This window comes from Lupinus angustifolius, chromosome LG08 (assembly GCF_001865875.1).
Source record: "Lupinus angustifolius cultivar Tanjil chromosome LG08, LupAngTanjil_v1.0, whole genome shotgun sequence".
NCBI lineage: Eukaryota > Viridiplantae > Streptophyta > Magnoliopsida > Fabales > Fabaceae > Lupinus > Lupinus angustifolius.
The window spans coordinates 20,395,694-20,422,434 of record NC_032016.1 but is presented as its reverse complement, the minus strand read 5'-3'; the positions used below and the strand labels follow the sequence as shown (position 1 = coordinate 20,422,434).

General features: G+C 32.8%; 2 protein-coding genes across 2 annotated transcripts; one reads left to right on the top strand and one right to left on the bottom strand.

Annotated features, from left to right (window-relative positions):
• Positions 2,050-10,180, top strand: LOC109355091 (uncharacterized protein ycf45). The gene is made up of 9 exons (XM_019598027.1): positions 2,050-2,582; positions 3,816-4,030; positions 4,992-5,142; positions 5,887-6,078; positions 7,297-7,459; positions 7,538-7,773; positions 8,863-9,042; positions 9,133-9,255; positions 9,706-10,180. Exons 1-9 carry the CDS (start codon positions 2,196-2,198, stop codon positions 10,012-10,014), a joined length of 1,956 nt encoding a protein of 651 aa, XP_019453572.1. The 5' UTR covers positions 2,050-2,195; the 3' UTR covers positions 10,015-10,180.
• Positions 18,526-21,949, bottom strand: LOC109355090 (malate dehydrogenase, mitochondrial-like). Its single transcript, XM_019598025.1, has 7 exons — positions 21,628-21,949; positions 20,650-20,823; positions 20,006-20,174; positions 19,626-19,687; positions 19,400-19,521; positions 19,159-19,276; positions 18,526-18,959 (listed from the first exon to the last, which is right to left on the bottom strand). Exons 1-7 carry the CDS (start codon positions 21,880-21,882, stop codon positions 18,822-18,824), a joined length of 1,038 nt encoding a protein of 345 aa, XP_019453570.1. The 5' UTR covers positions 21,883-21,949; the 3' UTR covers positions 18,526-18,821.

The window sequence follows — 26,741 nt, the reverse complement described above, 5'->3', positions numbered from 1 at the left end:
GTCACACTTAAATGTGATGAAAGTTGTGGTGGTTCCATAGTTGATATATGAAATGGACCATATTGTATTAAGGAGAAGTCTAAATGTAAATAGCATACAAATGTGCGGCTAAAGAATATGTGATATAATTGTTTCAGGAAGATATAAAGCCCAAATGAGAGATTGTTAGAAATTTATAATTTCTAATTAAGGTGAGCATCATTATAAGTGATCTAATTACTAGCGCTCCTTAGATTTCTAAAAGCTGATAACAGATATGGGCTTAATGGGTGGATACCCATCAGGTTAACCCATAGGGGATAATGAGAACCCTATAAGTTAACACATAAGGAAGGTTATGATCTCTAACACACCAAATCAAATTCAGTTTTCTCCTCTCCCAATCAGAGTGAAAACGCAAGTCCCAAGAGGAATCAGAGATTTGGTTGAGGAAAGTCATCATACCACAAAACCTCTTTCAAAAACGTATATCAAAGGAGCACATCCAGGAACATGGATTCAGGTATGACACTACACCTTTTGTTTCATATATGTGTGAGAATCATGATATTCAAGATCCTAATATTAATATTTCACCAATCATAAGGAATTTCCAACAATAAGATCTATATCTACTAAATGGTCTAGTACTAAATGTAAGGAGATAAATGATTTTTTAATTTTTTATTCGTTTAATTTAAAAATAATATTAAATTTAGATTATTAAATATTTTTTAGTATCATATGTTAAAATTCAGGCTAGGTACTCAAGATGATATATTTTTATATATATATATATATATAATATTATTGGTAACGATAAAAATTGTTATTTGAATGATCAAAATTAAAAAATAAACATACATAATTTTTAGGTGATTATGGTAACATTAACTCACTACTAGTAATTTATTCTTAATCATGTGTGAAGGTTTGTTATTCTCACGATATTTTCCAGGAAAACTGTTTTGACTTAATTATGAATCTTTTTAGTGTTATTTTTAATTTTGTATATTATGTGAGTGGTGGTATATGATCCTCTACGCATAGCCAATTGATCTAAATCTCAATGTTAGTTGTTCACCTTTTCTGAATAAAAAGTTAGATTCCAGTATAAAGTATGCATGGTACTCACTTCAAATAAAAGAGTCTTACATGAAATGACATACTAATGGGTTGGCTGATAACTCACGAGAACTTAAATTCATTTTTTGTTCATATAATAAACTCATGAGCTGTCTTTCTTTTGTCATATAACAAGTTTAAAAAAACTGTTTATTTTCGTCGGAAGTGCTCTAGTTAACCTAGCGTCACAATCGCATAATTGTTCACCCTGGCTTTTCGAGGACATGTGAGGGAAGGCCCAGTAAAAATGATTTGTATAACACAAAGTGTGATGCAAGGGGATGGATAATAGTTAGTAGACCCTACTTTACTATTTTGATTAGTATGTGAATGAAGCATCATCATTCTCTCAACAACAAACTTATTTATAATTTTTACTATCTTAATCAATGTTTTCATGTTATGCGTTTTTCGTTCTAAATTATATTTATTTCATTTAAAATAAAGAAAAATATATATGTATTGATAATATACGAGTTTTATATATTATTAATTTTCAATAAAAGTAACTCAACTAAATAGTAAATGATATATATTATTATATAAATTTTTATACTAACAGTACATAAATATTAATTTTTTTAGAATATGACAATGTCTCCATTGAGCAAAAAAAACTTATTATAAATAGGAGTAACACCAAAAATGTGAAAATTTTCATATAAAAAAGGACAGCAAGTAATAATTGATAAAAAAATTAATATATATACACTGAAAATATAACTATTTTTACGCTATTAACATATTATCCACATCCACAAATTAATCATTATTAACTATCAAATAAAAAAAAGTAATCTAAACTAACTGTGAATAATATGCTATAACTGTAAAAAAAAACTCTTTACAATAACTGTGCACATATATTAAACTTAATCATAAATGGGGTAGACGAAAAAACATATTCGTGGTTTATCCACCGTTAACCAATCAGCATAGTATACTTCTAATAATTATTATCAGATAGAAAACGGGAAAGAAAAAAACCTCCCTTCTTTTCCTTCCTCCTCGAGGAAAAAGAAGAGAAACAAATTTCCCTTCTGAAAACCACTAACCAAACACAACCCCTCACAGTTCCCGCCAAAAAACCAATGCTACGCTTCACTCTTCCGCTTCAGCTTCGCTGCCACCACCAACCTTCACTTACTAACATTAGAACACCCAAACTCTTCAATCCACCCGTTCCGCCGTTACCTCGAACCGTTTCCAGGTTGCGAACGAGTTATCCGGTTCGCTCCGGTTCGGTTTCGTCGGTTTTTTCGTCACCGGAGGATGAGTTGGATGTGGAGCTAGGGCGTCTGTTGGCGCTGTTGCCGGAGGAGATGCGGCGGAGAGTGAGCGAGCACCCGGAGCTGCATCAGTTGATGGAAGTGGTAATGGATTTGGGTCGGAAGCCGCTGGCTAGGTTTCCGTCCGGTGACTTTGTGATATCTGAGTATCCGATAACGGTTGAGGATATTGGACATGCTACTGCTCAGGTATCTGAAAACAATGCATAAAACGTGTTTGATTTAATTTTTTTATTTGCCTTTTACACTTATACTACGTGGTAATGTTTCAAGTAATAATTAATGATGAGACTCTAGATGTTATCTCATCCATTTGATGATGTTTGTACAAGTAATTTTTGGCCTATTTGATGTTAATTGGATGTGAAAACTAAGAAGTAATGTTAGATCTTATTGTTATTATTTTCTTTTTCAAGAAAGAAGTGTTTGGTTCAGTCAAATGCAAACCGATCATATCATAAAATTAGTAAGCCAATTGGTTGAAAACTTCAAATCAAATTTGAATGAATTTTCCTTCATAACCTAACCAATTCAAATCACAAATGACTTTACAAATTATTCCCCTGCCTTTTAAGTGTGGTTGTATTTTTTCCTTCTATACAAGCTCAGGAAAACATTGGTTTTTTTAACAAACTTGTTATTGTTTTTTTCTTGTTATATCATTACTTCATTAGCAATTCATCTTCCCACTGTGATAGCCACAGTTAAGTAAAGACATTTTTTTCCTGAAGAAAAGACACTTATAAGGAACTGAGGAAGTATTGTGTGGATTTGGATTCTATCATTTCACCTGGAAACATGACTGAGAAATTATAGGGCGGACCCAAACCATTCATTTTGAGTTAAAATTATGAGTTTATTCGAATTCAACAATAAAGACGTGTCCTGGATTATCCAATGCTTTCTCATTGTTGTGATAAAAAGAGTGACACGCTAGTGCAAGTAATAATGTTTAGTCCTCTAATGGAAAATTATTGTGGTTTTCTTTGTCAGAGCAAGCTAGTGAGAGTATTATTATGTTCTTAAGGAAAATGAGAGGATCCTGATCCTCCACATATGTAGTGAGTGTGCTCATAATGGATTGGACTCCATGCTCATGCATACAGTGTATCACTATATCTTGGCAGTTGGTTTATCTTATATTAGCAATCGTCTTATCACACTTATGCGCCACATGGGTTCAGGTTGTTCATATGTGTGAGTGTTTAGATTTTGAATGAAGTCCCTAAGTTCAGATCAAGGTAAGAATTCCCCATGTATCCGAAGGAAGTTATAATTTATTGTTTCTTAGATGCATGCAAGTGGAACGTTAAGGAGATAGGCTTTTTGGTTTGTACTAAGACTATAAGACCCTAATTTTTGATTCATCATGGAAAGATACAATTATAACTGCCAGTTAACAGGGAGAGCCACCTCTTGCAGGTTGGTGACTTTGCTGTTGACAATCGAGCAGGAATCAGTAGGACATTACATCGGATTAGTGCTATCAGAAATCGCAAGGGTGCAATTATTGGTCTAACTTGTCGAGTTGGCAGGGCAATTTCGGGAAGTGCTAAGCTGTTGCAAGATTTGGTTCAAGATGGGGCTTCATTGTTGCTCATTGGGCCTCCAGGGGTAGGGAAAACTACAATTATTAGGTCAGTCAATATTTTGTCCTTTGCTAAAATTCAACATAGATAGGCTGAAATAGTTACTAACCTCCCTGAAGTGTAAATCTATCATGCATGCTTCCTCCTTTTCCTGGTGGTTAAGTGAATATTCTCTGTTCTATCTTTTACTGAAGCTCCATTTTTGTTACTTTTTTGGCAAACTATGTTTGTCGAAAGCACATACTTTCTTGGATAATATGGAAGTTATACAGTTGCTGTTGGCTTATGATATCTAACTTTGAAATACATTTCATCTCTCTTTCTCTCCCTCTCCTCTTTTCCCTTTTAATCTAGTCACATGTTTATTCTGAATCAAGGCCCCCGATTTTGCAATTCTCCATTCCTAGAGGGCCACAATCACTTCAAGAGTGTTTTTGAATTAGTTCTGAAAAATAGATTATTTGAATATTTGATTATATGTATAGTTGATTATAAGACCACAGTTCACCACACCTATTGGGACAAAGACTTGTTTGTTTTTGTTTTGTATGTATAATTGATTATAATGAAATCAAATTTACGTTTGGATAGGTTTTCCTAAGAGTGAAGAGTGATATTAAGATAATCTAAAAATTCATTTTTATACAGTAAAGGGGAAATTATACTAAACTCCCTTGAGGTTTGACTTAATTATGTTAGGCACCCCTCTTGTTTCAGAAATTACACCGACCACCCTTGAGGTTTATGTTGTTATCGCACACACTGTTTATGTTGTTACACATACCTCCTTGAGGTTTATATTATAATTACACATACACCTCTTGCAACACACACTTCAAGATAGGTCCCTATATAATTTCTAAAACAAGAGGGGTGCATGTTATAATTAAGCCAAACATCAGAGGAAGTCAATGTAATTTCCCCTTATTATTATCATTGTTGTTACTTGTTACTGGACTCTTAACCCTTTCAAATTGAACATATTGTGTATTTTATTATATATTTTTAGGGAAATAGCTCGTATGCTTGCAAATGATTACAAAAAGCGTGTGATGATTGTTGACACCTCCAATGAGATTGGTGGTGATGGTGATATACCTCATGCTGGAATAGGCAGTGCTCGACGTATGCAAGTCCCCAACTCAGATATGCAGCATAAGGTATTAGCTGCAATTGCAGGCATAACCTCTTGTTTATTTATGTGGAAACTGTAGTTGTATTACCACTGGTGACTGAAAAAACTAGTGTGACTGGGTGAGATTTCATTGTTATCTCAAATATTAGTCTGCTAGTATGTTTCTATATCTTCCAATTTCCTATTTAAGCAGTGATATAATAATTTGTTCTAGAAATCAGCTGCAACTTTTTATTTGTTATGTCGGGGTAAAATTATATTACTTGCATTCAGGCAGATACCAATTTAACACACTGAATTTAATATTTGTCCTAGGACAAGTAATTGTTGGAAGTTCAATACTAATCTGAGCTTGTTTGGATACAGACATACAACTACAGAGCTAGTTCTAAACTTCAAAAATAATTTTGGTATCTTCACACCAATTACTGAAATTAATTTTGGGTGAACGTTCCCTAAACTTCCATTCTTTCAAAAGTTATTATTTCAAAGCTAGTTATTCTAAATTACACTCTACTTAAGTAATTTTATAGCACTTACCCAAGCACATCTAGGAAAGCTGACAAAACATGCAAATAAGAAATATATAACAGAATAAACAGCAGAATAATTGATGAAAGTAATTGTTCTTTTTGGCCATTCCTTACATGTTATCCATTCCTTCTTACTTCATTTAATGCATCCCTAAGTTATTTTTGGTTGTACAACCATACCTTCCATAGCCATAATTTGACCTAAGTTTCTTTGTTTATTGCTTTGTATTATCCAGGTACTGATAGAGGCAGTTGAAAACCACATGCCACAGGTGATTGTAATTGATGAAATTGGTACGAAACTTGAAGCAATGGCTGCAAGCACAATTGCACAACGTGGAATCCAGCTCGTTGCCACTGCTCATGGAGTCACAATTGAGAATCTGATAATGAATCCCTCACTAGAAATGCTTGTTGGAGGAATACAGGTGAGTTATACCTACATCTAAAGCCCGATACCAAGTTGATTTGTGATATAACTCATTTCATCTTGATTTATTATTTGAACTTGTGTGATCTGAAGTGGCCATGACCTTAAGGGGACAGCTTGTTGAGTAATGGCTAATGAGTATTCCATATTGGAGGTCATAGATGTGAATCTTATTGGGAACCATTCAGTACGATTATGGGAGGGGATAAAATACCCTTTATTGTGTTTGTGTAGCCTCCAATGGAATAACAATGAAATGACGTGGGCATTGCACTTACTGGTGTTGATTACTTACACTCAACTGTTTGCTGTCACATCCTCTGACTTAAGTAATAAACTGCAGTTTACTAGCGACTGTGTATTGTAATGTATAGAGGAACATCAGTATCAGTGCATGGCAAGGAATAACAACTTAGCATTCCTTGAAGCTTGAATTTTTTGCTGTTGATGGCTTGATTGTAGGAAACTAGATGGACCACGGATAATAGATTAGTCAAGTTTTATATTAACCAACATAATCTTGTGGGTCTAAAATCCACAGTTTCATGCTTCATTTCTTATAAGGAGAGGTGCCTTTACACATTCGACACAGGTCATTGGCTAAACAGTTTTCATGATATTAAGTCCTGGCCTGAATTTAGTATTATATTTTAATAATTCAGGATGTTATCTCTCGAGAATATCAAACTTTCTACTAGTAATTCACCTCGTCATACCAGTTTGGAATTACATTATTTCAGAAATGTGACGGTGAAATTGCTATTTTCTGGAGAAACAGGGTAACATATATGAAACTCTTCAATAAACATGATAAAAAATGAGTTAGTCTAGTGATGTAAGATCATGTTGGATCCTAAAGTGATGTACAAGGCCAAAGCCAATGTTCGATTCCTAGGAGCGACACTTACTAGGAGGGACAATGATGCACCCGAAGGTGATTAGTTCCTTACCCATAGGGTGAGAGGATACCATTGGTTACACGAAAAGTTGTGCTTAATGAATTTTATGGAAAACATTGAATTTGATAATTGAAGCTTCATTTTCTGCCAATAATTACATAACATTTTGCAAGGTGTGCTCATTGCCCAAAATCATAAGCCCCACCCCTTTTCTCCAAGTCACCCTAATAAATTCATTTGTAGTCACCATGGGCATCTAAAATTATGGGCATATATTTATTCTATTCGGTTATATATACTCTTCTATCATTTTCTAGAGCGTCACACTAGGGGATGAAGAGGCCAGCCGTAGGGGCGTTCAGAAGACAATACTGGAAAGGAAAGGTCCATCAACATTTAGTTGCGGAGTTGAGATTATATCAAAGACAGAGTTGCGAATTCACCGCAGTCTTGAAGCAACCGTAGATGCTATTCTTTCTGGTAACCTGCATCCATGGCTAACTATGTGGTCGTGGTGGAATGAATTATAACTTCATGCTGTTTGATTTGTTGGCATAGGTCGTTTTCCAAATGTAGAAGTGCGCAAGATGAAGTCTCAAGAACAGGAAGAGATTTTGCAGAAGGAACCTGTTACTTACAGTTCTCTGGAAAATAATGGGGAAACTATGTTTGAAGGTGATCCAGAGGGGGATGATGACCAGACCAGCCAAAATGAATCACTGCCGAGATTGCGTGTTGATATGATAGAAGATTCCTGGGAACAAAGATCCCCACTTTCGCTGTTTTGTTATGGGGTAAGACATCATTATCCAACTGTTACGACAAATGAATGAAATAAACATTGGTACTATTGCACAGTTAACTGCTATTTTCCTTACATATCAGCTGCAATTTTATTAATTCTCTTGATGCTATATATACTCATCATATAAGTTTGAGATTTATTTTCCCTAGCAAGAAAAACTTCAGTTAGAAGTTCAATGACAAGGATATTGACACAGATGAGATGCAACAAATTAGTGGATCAGTTTTGCCTCAGAAAAATGATGGACTGAAATTCTTTCTTTTCTGCTTATACAAATTACCTTCTTGTTGTCTTTTCCTTAACCCTTCCCCTCATAAATATCCAAATAACTTATTGATTAAGAGATATGATTGGGACAAGTGTCACCCCATTCCTTCTCAATGTAGATTGATATTGCTACAGCTGAGTCTATCTTGAATTACATGTGCCATCCTATATTTAGCTTTATATTTCTTCCCCCTCCCACATTGAGGACACCAAAATGGTCAAATTGGTTTTTAATATAAGTGAACACTTTGGGTGAAACTGTGATATCTAAGCTACATTACTAATTCCCTGCCACTTAGAAATAAATAATCAATAAAAAAAGAAAAGAAAAAGATCGGGTGGGGGAATAGAGACTACTTAGAGAATTAAATAGCTAAACAAGAATTTGAAGAAAAAAGAAAAGGCAAAGAAAGAAAGGGCAAGGGAAGAGAGAGGAAAACTAAAAGGAAAAGCAGAAGTTTTTTCATAGATGAGTCACTTGTGTGTGCTGCAATTGGAGAGTGGGTGAGAGAGAAAGGAATATAACAAAAAAGGAACCAAATTGAACTGAATTATTGTATAAGTCTGTAAGAAAAGTTTTAGTTCGTGTTCTCCTTTTTAAATATTTTTCAGTGCTTTTACTTTTAATTATGTAGTTAACAGTGCTGACTGCTGACAGTTAGATAAGCAATGCTTGTTCTAAGCTAAAATTAATCCTTGGCAATATTGAGTTTACCAACTTGTGATCAAGTAAAGCAATGAGTAATGCTTTTCTTTCCTTTTTATATTTTGTCATTGACTGTTTAACTTACAGATTGATCAGTAATTGTAGATTTTAGAGGCAACAGTTACGCAAGGGATTAAACATTTGAAATTGAATGATTTGGCCCTTCAATTGACTGATAATATTAGCGAGGCAAATGCTTTACTTGCATTGCACTCCAAGCTTAAGAAGAATCCAAGGATCCAAGCTGCTGCTAAATCTCATGATATTCCTATTTATGTTACGAAGGTAAATATTTATCTGAAGTTGCTTCGTTTAATTAGACAGCTACACTTTGCCATATATTTCTGCTAATCAATACCCCCTCCCCCCTTCTAGACATGTTCCTTGGAGCAGGTGACAAAAGCCATACAAGCATTAGTAAGTGATCATGAAGATGGTTTGAAGGATTTTGTATCAATGGATAAGATCAAACAATCAGAAAAGCTTGATGCTTTGGAGGTAATATAAATATTGTGGTTTAGATTTAGTTCTTTCTTCCTTTATTTTTTTATGTCACGAAGGTAATATAAATATTGTGTGAGAAATAGGTAGCTCAATTCCTATTTATGTCACGAAGGTAAATATTTATCTCAACCCCTTATATTTTTTTAAAAAAAATTCTTGGGTTCATTACTAATATCCTGAAAGATTGTGTCACCCATACTTCATTACTGATATTCTGACATGAAGTTGACCATAGCCAAGGTGTTTTACAACTGAAATTCGATACATTTCAGTTTGTCATGAACATCAAACCAATGAGTATAGACTCTATAATGTCATGAACTATATCTCCCAAAAGTATAAGCTATTAAATGAAGAAGGCACATGAATGACTTTGTTATATTCTGGTCAATACACATTATATAGTAATTCAGATGGCAAGACATAATATTTTTCATCTTTCAGGAAGCAAGAATGGCTGTAGAGCATATAGTAATTCCAAAAGGAGAAACAGTGGATCTACTCCCAAGGTCACCTTACATATTATCTCTTCAGCTGGACCTCGTTCGTAAATATCAGCTACAAGCAAGGAGAATCAGCGGAGAGTCAGATGTACATCTTCAAATCCTTCCATCCCATTACAAGACCGATGAAGAAGTAAAAACCAGTGAAGCTTCCGAGTTTGATGGTGTATTTGATGATTTTGCCTCCTCCAATGGCAGTGCCAATGGTTCTCCCTACACTTTGGACAAATTGCCCATACTACCTGACTAGTTAATATGTATGTTGGACTTAAACTGTATATATGGTATTCATTCATACATTATATACATCATTGGAGAATGAAGGGTAAAATGTGCGCCCTAAACAACTTACAACTTATACATGTATGATGCTTTGTAAATTGTTTTATCCATCAATGGTGATATATTTGCGAATAGTGAAGAATGATGCACATAACTGGGGACCAAAAAATGAACATTTAACGTAAATTAAGTTTATTTTACTGAACGAATCACAGGAACATTTTAGTCGTTATTGGATCTGCATAATTGACATGCATGGGATACAGGTTTCAGAAGTAAAAGCCGGCAAACTCTCATTACGTGTAAAAATAAAGAATGTAATTGGTGAACCATTCAAATTCTGAACAGACCCCTTTTATGGTAGAGAAAAACTTGTATGAAGATAACATGTCATATTTAAAGACAAGTGCATTTATGTTTGTTGATGTTATTATTTATGATTAAAATTTAATTACCAGTTACATGATCATTTCTTCTAAGCTTAATCGTTTAAATAAGATTGTTTTCACGTGAATTGTTTCTTATTTATTTATATATATATATATATATATATATATAGGGTTTAGTATTATGCACAAATGCTAGGATTATAGACAATTGATATGTATTTCATGAGCAACACAAGTTGCAAATTTTAAGGAATCTAGCATCACCATTTCAGAAATAAAGAAGTATAGATGTGCACTCATGCATGCCCTGCCCTGACCCACATTATGATATTGGTACCATCTTGGTGTTTACCTTGTCCTGCTTTTGGTTCATCAACTTGACAATATCCCGAATCGCCATGGTATCTCTCTCAAAATCTTACTTTTAACCCTTTTCAGTACAAGATATTAAGCATGGCACACAACTAAACTCGGAGCATGTCAGAACAAAAGTCATTTAAAGGTTAAAATGTCAGAAGCTAGATTATAATAAACTAACATGTTTGGTTGAACTAATTGAAGAAAAGTAAAATTATATGAAAGCATAAAGGAATCACTAGACATAAGTTACTTCCATGATGTAATCAAAATATTAGTTAAAAATCGTGAGACTTTTCTAATACGGTAACCAAGAAATCACAGTCTCTAGTGGTCATTTTCAAATAAGATTAATTACTAGTTGACATTTCGAATAATATGACACTAGTATTGAACTTTTAATGTTAAAGCTAATTATATTTTCACGCAAAAAAAAAATAGTGGCTAGGATATGGATGGACTTTTCTTTTATTGCACTTAATTTGGACTTTTACTTAGCGTTAAAGAATTAAAAAAATGAAAGCATATCAGGCCCTCTTTATTAACGTAATCCACATTTTGATCTGTTAGGTAATGGAGTCTAGGTAATGCAATTAGCACCTATCTATTATTTTTAGTTCTATCACTTTGTAAATACTTTATGTTGATACCATTTTTTATTTGTAAGAATCTGTATTTCAATTTTAACATGGACCATTAATATAGTTTAGGTAAAGACAAAGAAAAGGAATAAACAACATTAATGCACATACTGGTCATCGGTGAGTGTTATATGATTGGAAAGTAGATGCCTTAGAAGTGAATTCTCGGGCTATTTGAGTGTTCATTGTGGAATCATCAAAACTCATTTCATAAAATGTTGTTTTTGTGTATTGAGAAGAGTTGTTTAGTTTTTCAATATAATTTTTGTTCTATCATATTAAATTTTAGAGAAAGGTAAGATTTTTATACGTTGCATTATTCATTATTTATATTTATTCATTATCGACTTTTCATAACTAAAAAAGTAATAGAATGAGTGGTGAATGATATTAGACCCCCTCTAAATTACCAATTTTTAGAACCAAGGAACAGTGGACTAGTGAAATTAATTTGATATTATTAATGTATTATTATTATTAATGATGATTAAACCTAGTGAAATTAAAGAAGTTTTGGTTTAAAGATTTTGTAATCTGAAGATATTATAAAAAAATTTGTAATTTCAAGAACTTAAGGTTTTCAAGATATTAACTACCTCTTTTTTAATCCAAATGTGCTTTAAGTCTTAAGGCATTTGTAAACCAAGATTTTGTAAACCAAAGTGTTTAAGGAAATCTTTAGTGCAAAGGTGGCATGTAAGCCAAATAAACAGCTAGTTGGCCTGAGCCATTTCCCAAGTGGCCATGCAATTATGGAGAAAACACAAAAACTTTTCATGTCATATCTATAGATATTGATACAATGCAAAGTCTTTAAGTGTAGAGTGTAAACTATAGGGATTTTTGTCTGCACTGCTTTTTTCTTAATCTTTTCATTAATATATAGTTTAAGATGGACAAGACAATCTAAGATGAATAGATTTGGTTTGGACAGAATAAGCATTCATTTATGATAGGACAAGGCAACCAAATGGGCAAAATATATCAGATAAGGATAAATGCATGATTGTGATTTTTTGCAAAAGATGAACTTGATAGAGGGCAGAGAAAACCCAAAAGAGAGATAAGACAAGGGTTTACTTGGATGATAGGTATCTACTTACATGATCTTCCAATAAGACTTTTGTATGCAACTCCTAAAGTTCCTTTCCTTTGGATTTTTTCCAATATTGCATGTGTATAAATAAGGTTTCCTTTGTTAAACTCTGAACTACTTCACTCATAGTCCATAGATATATCTGTATCTATAATTATTTGTGTTAGCTACTTTTTTTCTCTTGCCATTTTAGTTCTTGTAAGACCATGGCCAGTTCAATGATGTCAAGAATGTCTATTCTTTTCATAATTATTCTAACATTGCTGGCAATGAGTTCCGAGGCAAAAATTCGGCCTCGGTTCTCATTGATGAATAAAAAGGTTAACCGTGAACTTTGCCTGCACGAACTAATCAACAATGTAAGAAATAATACGAGTCCGAATAAAAGATTAATGTTAGGTGCAAGATTGGAAAGAGTCTCACCTAAGAGGCCAGATTCTCAACATTACTAGCCAAAAGCCATGTCATTTGTTAGGAGACATAACTATTTCACTACAAAAATGTTGTTTGTACACTTTAGTAAGTCAAATTTGTACAATATCCTTTATTTGGAAAAAGAAAAAAAGGAAGTAACAAAAACATGTGACACCTTCATTTCTTTTCCTAAAAAAGAATGTTGTATAAGTTTGATGTGCAGATCTAAAGTACAAATAATTTTAATTTCATTGAGAGAAATCCTAACAAAAATCAAGTAATAAATAACATGCTGATAACTAATAAGACTATATATCTAATAGAAGTGGAAATGTAAAGATGAAATGGTACGAAGTTTGTGGATACTTGTTATGTCACCTATTTTCATCTCTACATACAACATTTCAGCTTTGCTTATGTAATAATGAATAGACATTAATATATTTGAGTTTTTCATTTTCTCTTCCTTCCCACAATACTTTTTTGCTTATTATTCGATAGCAGACTATCACCAATAAAATGCACTTCCACTTGATGGCTATATAGTTTGTACATTATAGGTACAAATTAAGTAATAAATAAGAACAGCATGGTTTTCTGCACTAAACTGTACAGTAAAAACCTATGGTGATAGCACATTATCATCCATAGTTGTAGAATTATGCTATAGTTCACATCCATCAACTAAATTTGATTTATATATTTTTTAACATTTAACTCATTTGAGTAATGGAACCATCAAAATAGTGCTTTTCATGCCATTACTTCCTTATTGGAATGACATGCAATAAACTATTTGGGTGAAAAAATAAACTAAAAATGAAAAGATAATTAAAAATTAGGGTGCAAAAGGGAATCCTGATTGGTTGCCAAAAACTCTCATTTTAGTATTTAGTGATTTCGATTCTTCTATAGAAAGTAAATAGTTTTGTAATGTAGTTGACTATTCTAAATTATATTTTGCCTAAAGTGTATAATGTAGACCACTAAGTTGAATGGTTGAGATCATTGTACTCAACATGAATCTACTTCAAATTTTAGTCTAAATTTGTGTACATTACACTCTAAAATTGAATTTGAAGGTATAGCTTAATTAGGTTGGTTCGGATTGTAAAATTAAATTTGAACATCAACAAATGAATTTTGGTCTCACAAAACTTATATATATATATATGCATGTTATTTTTTTTTATCAATGCCATAAGCAAGTTCAAGCTAGTTGAGGGAAAAATAATTACATGGTTTATAAATGTACCCTGTCAAGAGAGAAAACAACTAAATTTAAGAATAGTTGAGGGAAATATACAACAAAATTACAATTAAGGTTTTGTTAATCATTGTCCTGACAATAGTTAAGCAATCAAAAGTGAAAAGTTAATCTTAAAAACTTAAATGTTAACTCTTGCTATAATAAACACACCACTTTCTAAGTATTTGACTTTACACTTTTATACTTCTTAACTATTGTAATTAGAACAATGGTTAACAAAGCCTTTGAAATTAAGGGTCAAAGTTACAAACAACACAAGAAGGAATGGCACTGGACTATGATTTAGGACGAAATTAGGAAATAGTTTCGTAAATCATACATGCAAGATCTCTACAAATCCAAAACATGTACACATTTTTTGTTATAAGTAAAAATTATGATAAATTTTTTAATCAGCTTGCTAATTTATGAGGCTAGCAACATTGAAACTAAAGTCTGAATTAGTGAATGTCAAGTTTAATTAAATTTGTTCTATTAAACATGATGCACAAAATAAATCCAAACTAATTTAAATTGTTTGTTTCAACTTTAATTCACATTGATCATATCAAACTCAATAAATAACCGGCATCCTTAAATGTTCAAATATCATTCAACGGTTTGTCTAATATCTTATAATATATTTAGGGCCTGTCTTACATCTTATTCATTATTTTATACATTTAATAATAAGCTTTAAAGTTAACTTAATCATCCCATAAAAAATTATTTTCTCAAATCCTAAATCACAAATAACCCTGAACTATTTAATTCCATTTTTCGGATCTTACAAGTGTACCTCACATTTTTATATAAATATGCATTGCATAGTCACTAATTTGTCTAATGATATACAATAGTAGTGCTTAAATAAAGACATTACATTTTACTTGTCTCATGCAAGGATGGGACACGCCACTTTAGTTGTCCCAAAGCAATATCATTAACTAACTCGTAAAAGTTTTGGAAAGGGTCGCTGCGTGTATTTGCCAGAAATAGAGGAATGATACATATAGAGATATGTTAGGATTTTAAATTGGAAAAAAAATACAATCAAGTGATTGAGGATTTTAGGTCATATGAGTCTAATTTTAGTTTTTTATTCAATTTTATTTACTGGTTTTAGTGATATAACTTTACTTTTTTTTTCTGTGAGTAAACACTTGAGTTGGAGTCTTGCCATGGATAAAATTCATTTGGGAGAATAGGTTGTGGATGACAATGTTAATTAATATTTACTAACAATGATCAAATTTATTGTAGAATGTTTGGTTTTGAATAATTAAGGATATCATTCACTCTTTAGATAAAGAATTAATCTCTTTTATATGATTGTCAGTCCTATTAAGTATCTCTCTAGATGTCAAACATTTGATTTAATATATGCAGATCTAGTGGAACTTTGCATCACTAGACAAACACGTCCTTGGCAGTAATGTTTGTTTAGTTACAAAGTTTTTTATCAATTATTGTGAGGGTGTACTAGCATCACCATAAATGCATCCCATTGTGCACTTAAAAAAAACCAAAGCTACTTATGGTACAAACCAAACAAGGGCTAATATTTTATGATAAAAATATATATGCACTGAAAGTGTATGAGTTTTATATACTATTATTGCATCATTGATATTTAATAATTTTTGGTTTTTTAGAAAATGTAATCAAAATGAATGGTGGATGATATGATGTCTATGTATAAATCTTTACACTGACAATGTATAGATTTTACATTCATATTTTATCCACCAAGTTTACAGAAAGACAAAATATATATTGCTTAAAAAAATCGAGTAAATGAGCCATATGACATGTGCATTCCAGTAATGTAAAGAAGGTATTAAAGACAAATAAACATCTCATATATGATTGTGGAGAAAGCATACCAGTTTTTCATGGTATATCTACAATATAATATATAAGACTTTCAAAAGGTGGAGTAAAGGTTCTTTTGTAGTTACTACTTTTATTGCTCAATCTTTTCAAATCAAGACAACCTTGAGAATAATTGGTATGGTCATAAAAGAGAGTAGGATAAAGCCTAAGTTGCCACATTAACATTCTAACATTTTTTATTTAATAGATGTAGGCAGAGATCATCTGTCCCGAATGATATCTTATTCTCTATCCTTAAATTAATCAGAATATTACTTTTTATTATTTTTTGTTTTTAAAATTTTTCTTTTATTCATGTAGTAATATATGATTAGCTCGAGACAAAAAATGTGATATTATTAGGAACACATGATATCTTTAAGTGCAGTTGTGTGCTTAAGGGACTTTCCACTATAGTAGTACTCTTGTAATGTAAATATGTAATACAATTCCTAAAGTTTATTTCCTTTGGATTATTTCCAACTTTGCATGTCTATAAATAGCGTTTCCCTTCTTATACTATGATCTACTTCACTAAGAAATATATCTAATTATCTACAACTACAAGCATTTATTTTAAGCAACATTACTTATTTTTCTTGCCATTTGAACTTCTGTGAGAAAATGGTTACTTCAATGAAGTCACTACAATTTGTTCTCCTTCTAATTATTCTGACATTGTTTGTTATGAGTTCAGAGGCAAGACTTGTTCCTCAATTCTCAACAATAGGCAAAAGGATTAATAGTAAACTCGGCTTAAGTGAATTTATCAACAATGTGAGAAATAGCAAAGAGTGGCCCTCAAAGAGGTCAATGCTAGGTGGAAGGTTGGATAGAGTCTCACCAGCAGGACCAGATGGTCAACATCACTAGCCATGTCAAATTGATAATTTTGTTAGGAGCCATATCAATCCTAACAAAATCAATAAAACAATATGAATATGATGTTACTCCTATGTATGAATATACATAATAAGTCAAAACTTGTTTTCACATGCACTCTTTTTCTTTATTTACACTTTAGGGTATACTCGCGAGTTGAATTTTAGAAGGGAATGAATGAAATACTTCAAAATCATCTTACAAATGTATTTTATGGCTATGAAGTCTTCCATTTTCATTCATTCCCCTTTAAAACTGAATTCGCAAACAAACTCTTAGGCTTGTTTAACACAAGTGATAATAAAGTCAATTTAGTAGTAGAAGTTTTGCTTTTGTAATGATTAGACCTTAATGTATTTTAATTTCTCTTCCACTATATTTTCTCTTCTTCCATTCCAGTAATATTGTTGCTAGTTATCTTTAACAGGACTTCTTAATGCAGTCTCTGAAAGTAATACCATGTTTGTATCAGACAAAGCATCTACTTCCCATAACATATGCCGAAAGGCACCCGAAAATCGTTTCGATATAACCAAGAAGGTTTCAAATAGAAGAGGATGTCCTTTGTCCTGAACCATCCTCCTGGCAAGTTCCATCACAAGGCTTATATTACCAGGAACATCATACATTCTTCTAAATTGTATAACTAACTCTGGATCATACACAAATACGGTCTGGTCGACACGATTTAGTATAACATGGACATTTCTTTGAGGAAGATGGTAAACATTGACCAAGACCTGACCAGCCTTGTTGCTTATGCATGTGTTGCTTATAGTTTGAGAAGAATCTAATCTCATCAATAAGCCTTGGTAGTGCCTCATGTAGCTCTATTTGGTTACCAGGCTCAAACTCTTTTCTATTAGAGAGAAGCGCTTGAAACAGATTGGATTGCATAATCTCATAATAAACTCTATGCCAAGTTACAGCCACAGCAGGAACCAGCTTTGATCTCCAGTATGTCTTGGAGAATCTGCAAATTTAAGCTTCTGATGAGTTGGTCCAAAACAAAGCTAGTTCCAAGGATAAAGATGATTCTTAAGCTTAAGTGGTGTAGAGAAGATGAAGGAAGTAAAGATTATAATCAGAGTAAGAAAGTGCATGTGATTGAGAGGAATGTAATGGAATAATAAATCTTGTATAGTTGGTATTTCGTTCTTATTGTTAAAAAGTGAAGTGTGGAGGTAATACAAGAAATTGCTTTAAACCATAGATGGTGGATCTCATTTAGCTTCCTGAATATTCATGGAGCTGATGCAGGTGACACCCTGGTTTTATCAACCAATTTATTTAACCAAAAAAGCTAATAATATTTGATAAATGGACTTATTTTAAGAAAGTACCAACTTATTTAGTAAGTTACTTAAGGTAACTACGGGCTTAAAGTCAACTATAACTTATAAGTTTTCAGGTTCAAACATCTAAATTCCCAGCTATCATATAACAGCTTGTATTAGTTTACAAGCATTTGGAATATCTAAGGACTCATGACACTGATTTTTAGTTTGAGTAGTGTCTGACCAAGCAGAATGAGCCATAACCTCAACTTAGTTGTCTAGCATTTGAAAAACCATATATATAAAAGGTGCAAAACCCTGCAATTGCATTATATGAAACCATACATTGTTAAAAAGAACCTTTATGAATGGAATGGTCAACACAAACTGGTCTGAAGATCAATATCTTCAGTAACAAACTCCTCTCACAGACCATATTATTAAATCATGGCGTATACCTACTCTAAATGATACGACAAAGCCATCACCACTGCGGGCGACATTACAAGAATGGTTCTGAAATTGCAAAAATTGATTTAGTTCTAAAATGGAAGAAAATCCTGCAACCTGCCAGACATGTATCTGACATGTTCAATTACTGGTTGGCAAATTTGATTCCCTTCTCGATAGATGATTTGAGTTCAGCCTTGAGGTTTTCAAGGCCTTGTTTCTCATAATCTGAAAGAGCACCTAAGCCGAAAACTTCCTCCACCCCGTTTTTCCCGAGCCTCACCTGCAAAACATTTCAGCATTTTTCATCAATACCAAAATAGAGCAGACTAACATGTATCATTGTTTCTGTAAACAAAGGTTGGTTAAAATATCAAAGCAAACAGACCCTAATGCATGGGCAGACATGAGAATGAAACTTAAGCATTGAGAGTGGTATGATTAGAAACAAAGTAAAACATAAAGAATCACAGTTAAATCACCTTCGAAGCAAAAAATGGAAGTTCGGTGACATTGGATTGCACAAATGAGGGCTCAACAACATCAGGTACCCCATTAAGGCCCTTGAGGCAAGCATCAGCAAAATAGGCTCCAGCATAGCTGCGAGAAAAATAAGAACACATTCTTTAGATTTCACATCAATTGCAAAATTCACCACCGAATTATAACCCTTGCATTAGTATTAAGTATTTTCATTAAATGAAGAAATAGGCCCAGACTTACGCCATTGACAAAGTTGCAGAGCCCTTTCCAGCCTTAGCTTCAACAACTTCTGTGCCTCCATCTTGTGTTCTCTTTGTTAGAGCCTGGATGACATCATCATCTAGATTGGCTTGTGGTGTTGCCTATAGAAGTGAAAACAGTTAAAAAGATTAGAAAGTACATATCAAGCTAACAATCAAACTAGATGCGAGGGAGGAAACTGTTTAGTTAAAGTGCAAGAAGGTACTTGAGAAAATAGTGGCAGAATAGTAATGCCTGCATGGCCACCTACAACAGGTACATTGACCTCTGCATATACATGAACAAATTCAAATCAAAATTTTATGTAAACCTATAAACAAACTGCTGAGGTAAAATAAATGCAGAATTGTCATTCAATTTCAACTCTTCCCCTGCCAAACACCCCTCTTGCTTGAGATAAAACACAAATTTTTTCTTGAAATTAGTTCAACTTTCTTACAAAACCTTGACACTTAAATCTAACCTCAAATTTTCTTTTTCATTTTTTGATATACATTTTTTTGGTACATATTTTTCCATGTATATTTTACAAAATAAAAAACAACAAAGAACACTGTGATTGTAAGTTTCCAACACTTTGCATACCAGCAACTGGAACATTGGCTTTCCCAGCATAGAAAGTTTTGGCCCTAACAACATCAAGGGTGGTAACACCGAACAACCTCTTCTCATCATAAGTTCCTGCCTTCTTGAAAACCTCAGCAGCAATGGGAATGGTGGAGTTCACAGGATTGCTTATAATATTAACAAGGGCCTGTTTCACATGCAATAAAAATTACAATTAAAAAAAATTACATGATTATATAATTGGATCACACAAATTAGAATAGGGCATGTACTACCACATTATGATTAATTAAATACTCATACTTTCTTTCAAACTTTACATATTAATAGTAAAAAATCCTAAACTTTCAAGTTTTTATGGATGAAAATTAATAATTAACTGACCATGAAATCTAATAAATTTTAAATCAATCCAAACCCCATAATAATATTTTGATTAGAATGATATATAAACAACCAAGAGTGACTTCAACTAATAGAAGATAATTGGCCCACCTAAAATTAATCACAGTCAAATCCTCATTTCCCCATTATAGCCCAAGCTAGTATATATGTTTTCCACAATCAAATCAAATCCAAACCAAAACAACACGACAGTAGCTTGTGAATATAATTGATAATCAGAAATAAATGAAAAGCACCCCAAGGAAACAGACACTTACATGGGGAGAGTACTTGGCGATAGCAGCAGCCAGCGACTTGACAATGCCGGCATTAATGTTGAAAAGATCATCACGAGTCATTCCAGGCTTTCTAGGAACACCAGCAGGTATAATAACAACATCGGCTCCCTCCAAAGCTTTTCTGAGCTGATCTTCACCTTGGTATCCTACTACCTGCAATCCCAAATCACCAAAACAGCTCAATCAATTGAGCTACAACATCAAACTACAATAAAGCTTGCACACCCCAACAAAGGGTAGTTTAGTGCACCTCAGAAAACATTTCAACTGAGTACACCATAGAACCAAACTGCAATAAAGTTTGCCTCTTTGCAAAAAATAAAAACACAAAACCTCAACTCCTACAACATCATATTAATTTAAAGCTAGTATGAAAAGAAATGTTTTAAATTGCACTTCACAACCACAATTGCGACTGCAATATTGCAGTTTTGCGGGTCAACTTTCCCGCAAATTTTGACAATTGAGTAAAACGCAACGCAGCGACAGTTTAAACACAGGTGAAAAGGGGAAAACCAAAATACAAAAGGGTAGATCAGTACCCATCAAAAGGCTTAATTCACTGTGCTATTATACATCAAACCACAGTAAAAAATGCATCTTTGCAAAAACAACAGACAGAGGGTAGATTAATATGCCTAATAAAAACAACTCGATTGATTGTTCTATGACATCAAATCACAGTAAAGTTAGCAGCATCTTTACAAAATCAGCACCTAAGGGTGGATTAATGCACCTTCAGAAAATTGAATCAAATAATTTTACCATAACATCAAAAACTACAAAAAATCTTACATCTTTACTAAAATCCATGCACCTCATAAAAACAGAAGAATCTATTACAATAGAATAAAGGTACCATCTTTGAAAATACCCACAAAAGGGTACTGAAAAAACAAAACACCTCAATTATCTATGCTAAAATATGAGGAAGAGGCATGAACGGTTGTATTGTACCTCAGATCTGGTGTTGATGTGGCTGACATCGGCGGCGACGCCGGGGGTTCCACCGATATCATAAAGGGAGAGGGAGGAAACAAGTGGATTAAGCTTAATCAAGAGAGAAAGGGGCTGTCCGATCCCTCCGGCGGCGCCAAGGATGGCGACCTTGCGCTCCGGGACAGGCTCGGTGGCGTAGCCACGGCGAGCGAGATGAGAGGAGCGGCGGGACACGGCTGAGTGGAGAGATCTGAGCATGGATGGCTTCATCATTTTTTTTCTTTTCTGTCGGATAAGTTTGTGGGTAGAAAAGAAAAGAGTGGAATGAAGTGAAATGAAAGGTTTGGAGTGATTGGCTTTGTAATTTATTGTCACCAAATCAACAATAGCACTTGCAACGTTTAAGAAAATGTTTGATTCAATGGTTGGATTTTAAGGAATTGTTTTAATCAGTGGTTAGTTGACGCTTTGTTTAGTGTTTAAGGTAATAGTAAAAACAATTGTGTAAAATATGTATTTTATTATCATGATGTCTTTTGGAGAGGTCGGGAGGATGGGTTATTATGGAATGAATAAGTAATTTTTAATTGTAATCATTTATATATAGGTGTAAGACTTAAATTTATTGATTTGTAGTTTTTATATGAGAATTATTCTCAGTTGAGTTACTCATGTATAAATAGAAAGTGACTTAGGTGAAAATAATTTTTATTATTGTAGATGATAACAACTAATATGGACAATTGAATTGTATTTGAATCGTAAGATTAAATCATTTAATTAATAATTAACTTTTAATTATAATCATTTGTAAGACACAAATTGATTGTTGTAAGAGTTTTTTATATGAAAATTGTTATCACTCCTCTCTACATAGATATAAGTTTTTCAATTTTTTTTGGTATTACTAAGAGTATCTTTGCATCATTTTTCAAGTTTAAATATATATTTATATTTTTTATAATAATTAACCTCTTATTACATTAAGAATAATAATATATGCAATATATATAATCTCAAAATAATAATATAAAATATTGAATTAAATAAATTTATAAATATATCTGTGACTTGTGAGTATCATGGTATTCATTATATATATTTTTGAGAGTGCCTATAAATGGGGTATTTTTACCATCCTCATGATGATAATGGGTGTAGGTAGTAAACTATCCAAACTTATATATATCAAAATTCAAAAAATATTAAAAATAATTATGAATAAGTTATGTAATTGTATACTTATTTTCAATAATTCTATATGTTATTTTAGATAATCAAGAGAATAAAAATAAAAAATAATACCCAAACACAAATACATAATTTTAAATTATCAAGTAAACACAAATCATTTTGCTAAAAAAACACAATTTATAAGAAAAGTTAAGATAATAAGACATATCAAATATCTAAATCCACCCTCCATCAATATTATTTGGCCAATTAATTTTTGCAAAATATAAACATTCATATATAAAAATCAATATTATTACAAAATTAATAAACAAGATCTCTAACAAATTTAATGATTTCTTCTAGTATTGTATTTGTCATAAAATTGAAATCTACTTTGCTCTAGAAGATCCTGAAAAAAAGAATAATAAATATATTAAAATATTATATGATGATTTATGGGTATTATACACATATATAGTTAGGAATTAAGTTTATTACTGCATATATATTTAGAAATTTAGAGATATGACATTTGTGAGTTGGCTAATGAATTTTTTATTGGTTGGCCCGAAAAAAACAAGCCAGCCAATAACCCCATTATATTGTCAATGTTCACACTTTGAATTGTAAGAGGATACTAGACAAAAAATGAATTATTTATCTTTTGCTTTTTATTTTGGGTAACATCTTTTCTAGAAATTGCATCACACTATATATCACATTTATTTTAATTAGTAAAAATATATTAACTTGTTTAAATCAGTGCAATATACCCATTAATTTATAAGCAAAGTGTGGTTATTTTGTACACAAAATTTTCAAGTGTTGTTTCCGCAATAGTTTATGAGCAAAGTAGGATTGTTTTTTACACAAAATTATCAAGTGTTGTAAGAAGTTATTTATAATGATGTTCAAACAATAATGCTAGCACTCACAATGATGTTCCAAATGACTCATGTAGCTCAATTAAACAACAAATCATACCAAGTAAAGTGATTAATCAATTGCAGTAGAAAGATCAAATTTATAATAGACGCTTCATGTCATAACTGGAGGAACAAATTAAATACATGTAACAACAATGTATTAGTCTAATAGTGTAAGACATTACTAGATATTCTAGATGATTAAAAGGTCAAAAATTCAATACTTATTGAGAGGGGAAGTTGCACACCCTGAAATAGAAGGCACTTGTGGGTGTTTCTAATACATACTAACGTGAAGAAAAGGAAGGCACTTGGAGAGACTTCATACTCCAAAGTCAATCGTCTTCAAAGAAAGAGAATGAAATAAGAAGAAACTTTTAAGTTTACATTATGATGTATTGAATATTGGCTAAAAGAAAAAGATAATGAAAAAACTTTCTCGAGTCAAACAAAAAAATGGTTAAAGATCATCTTGAAGAAATGGAGAGTTTCTAGCCAAGTAAAAAGAAGTGGCTATGCTGAAATCAACATTAATGTTCTTTTCCTTTAGCCACATAATCTTCAAGAACTTTGGCTATAAATAGGAGTATTTCATGTCATTGTAAGACACACCGAATACTTAGTTTAATGCATATTCTCTCTTCTTGTTCTATTGTTCTTTAGTGTGTGAGAAATACTTGAGTGAGAGTGAAATTGGATGTACTTGGGCTTTGGGAAGTGAGTGAAACACTTGTAGTTCTCTTTTATCATAGTGAAATAATCCTTGTTGTTTTTCAGCTGTGGACGTAGACAAATTGGTGAACCACATTAAATTCTCGGTGTCATTTTCTCTATTATATTTTCTTCATGGGTCTTCCGGTCCAACAAACTGATATCAGAATTCTTAGTATGCTCTGTGTTTGCAGCATTGTCTGATCTTACACACCAGAAAAGAATTATTCTTGTTACTGGAAAGGTATAATAATGTGAAAGTGCATGTCTAGGAAAGTTATGTCTTAGGAAAGACCTGGTATTTAAGCGTGTTGTTAAGACCCACCTCTCTTTTCTGGGAACTTTCCTGACATATGTTCACATACTACGATATTGTTCCGGTATAGGATTATCATGGCGAGTGTTAAATTTGATTTGGAGGAATTTAATGGAGAAATTGATTTCAACCTATGGCGATTGAAAATAAAAGCTCTACTAGTTCATCAAGACTTGGGCAAAGCCTTGGAAGGTAGAAACAAGTTACCACAGAGTCTAACCGAGAACGAGAATGATGAAAACCTGGAAAAAGTGCAATTTTGTTGTGCTTAGGAGATGAAGTTCTACGAGAAATGTCAGATGAAACTACAGCTGCTTCATTATGGTTGAAGCTGGAAAGCCTGTACATGATGAAGTCACTCACCAACAGACTGTATTTGAAAAAAAGAATATATACTCTTCAAATGCAGGAAGGAAAGCCCATAAAAGATCATCTGGATGAATTTAACAAAATTATTCTTGATCTAAAGAACATTGATGTTAAAATTGAAGATGAAGACCAAACAATTCTTCTACTATGCTCCCTTCCAAGTTCTTACGAGCACTTCATCAACATCATGATGTATGGTCGAGGATATCTGACATTGGACAAAGTAAAGGCGGCGTTGCACTCAAAAGAACTAAAGAAAAGAGTATCAGATTCGAGATCTGAAGGCTCAAGTGATTGTCTTTTTACTAGAGGAAGAACAGAGAAGTGAAATCAATTTGGTGAAAGAGGAAAATCTAGGTCCAAGTCTAAAGCAAAACCTAGAAAGTATAAATGCTTTCAGTGTCACAAGGAGGGGCATATAAGAAAAAATTGCCCAGAGCGCAAATGCAAGAAAAAGATTTATGAATATGGAAGTGCAACCATAGCAAATGGCTATGATAGTGCAGATGCACTAATAGTCTCAAAGCATAACTCAGAAGATGAATAGATAATTGATTCTAGATGCTCATATCATATGTATCACATTAAGGATTTGTTTTCAACTTACCAACCCTTAGATTGGGCAAGATCCTTTTGGGAAATAATGCTCCCTGCAAGGTCATCGACATCAGCACAATTAGAATGAAGATGTTCGGCGGAATCGTAAGGACGTTGACAGATGTAAGGCATGTTCCAGAATTGAAGAAAAAACTGATTTCCTTGGGAACACTATATTCAAAATGTTATAGCTACAAAAGTGAAGGTGGAGTTGTAAGAATATCTAAATGCGCTATAGTTGTAATGTAAGGAAAGAAATAGAATATTCTCTATATGTTATAAGGAAACACAATCACGGGTATTGATTTTGTCTTCTCAACATCTGATTATGATGTCACTAAACTATGACATCTAAGAATGGGTCATGTTACTGAAAGAGGTCTAGCCGAGTTGGTCAAACAAGGATTATTATGCGGACAACAAGTCGGGAAGGTAGACTTTTGTGAACACTGTGTTTTCGGAAAGCAGTGTCGGATAAAATTCAATGTTGCAGTTCATCGAACAAGAGACACGTTGGATTATGTACATTCTGACTTGTGGGGTCCTTCCCAAGTACCTTCTCATGATGGTAGCAAATACATGTTAACTTTCATTTATGACTATTCAAGGAAGATGTGAATTTTCATTTTGAAACACAAAAGTGAAGCATTTGTCAAGTTCAAACAGTGGAAAACCTTGATCGAAAAGCAAACCGGGAGAAAGATCAAGAGACTGAGAACATACAATTGGTCTAGAATTCTGTAGCAGGGAATTTGGAAATTTTTTTTGCAAGGATCAAGGTATTGTGAGACATTATACCGTGAGGCACACTATACAACAAAATGGACTCACAGAACGAATGAACATGACCTTACTTGAAAAGACAATATGTATGTTGTCAAATGCTTGATTGCCAAAAGAATTTTGGGTAGAGGCTGTCAGTACAGCTTATTACTTGATCAACATATGTTTATCAACGACCATTCGTTTTAAAACTCTAGAAGAGATGTACTCGGGTATTCCGGCAAATTATGAAAATTTGAAGATATTTGGTTGTC

What these genes read in the sequence shown, in the direction of transcription:
- LOC109355091 (XM_019598027.1), top strand. Translation starts at nt 2,196, where the DNA reads ATGCTACGCTTCACTCTTCCGCTTCAGCTTCGCTGCCACCACCAACCT. An exon ending in TTGGACATGCTACTGCTCAG is followed by an intron (nt 2,583 to 3,815) that starts GTATCTGAAAAC and finishes CACCTCTTGCAG; the next exon opens with GTTGGTGACTTTGCTGTTGA. An exon ending in GGGAAAACTACAATTATTAG is followed by an intron (nt 4,031 to 4,991) that starts GTCAGTCAATAT and finishes ATATATTTTTAG; the next exon opens with GGAAATAGCTCGTATGCTTG.
- LOC109355090 (XM_019598025.1), bottom strand. Translation starts at nt 21,882, where the DNA reads ATGATGAAGCCATCCATGCTCAGATCTCTCCACTCAGCCGTGTCCCGC. An exon ending in AGCCAATGTTCCAGTTGCTG is followed by an intron (nt 19,688 to 20,005) that starts GTATGCAAAGTG and finishes ATGTATATGCAG; the next exon opens with AGGTCAATGTACCTGTTGTA. An exon ending in TTCTGCCACTATTTTCTCAA is followed by an intron (nt 19,522 to 19,625) that starts GTACCTTCTTGC and finishes TCACTTCTATAG; the next exon opens with GCAACACCACAAGCCAATCT.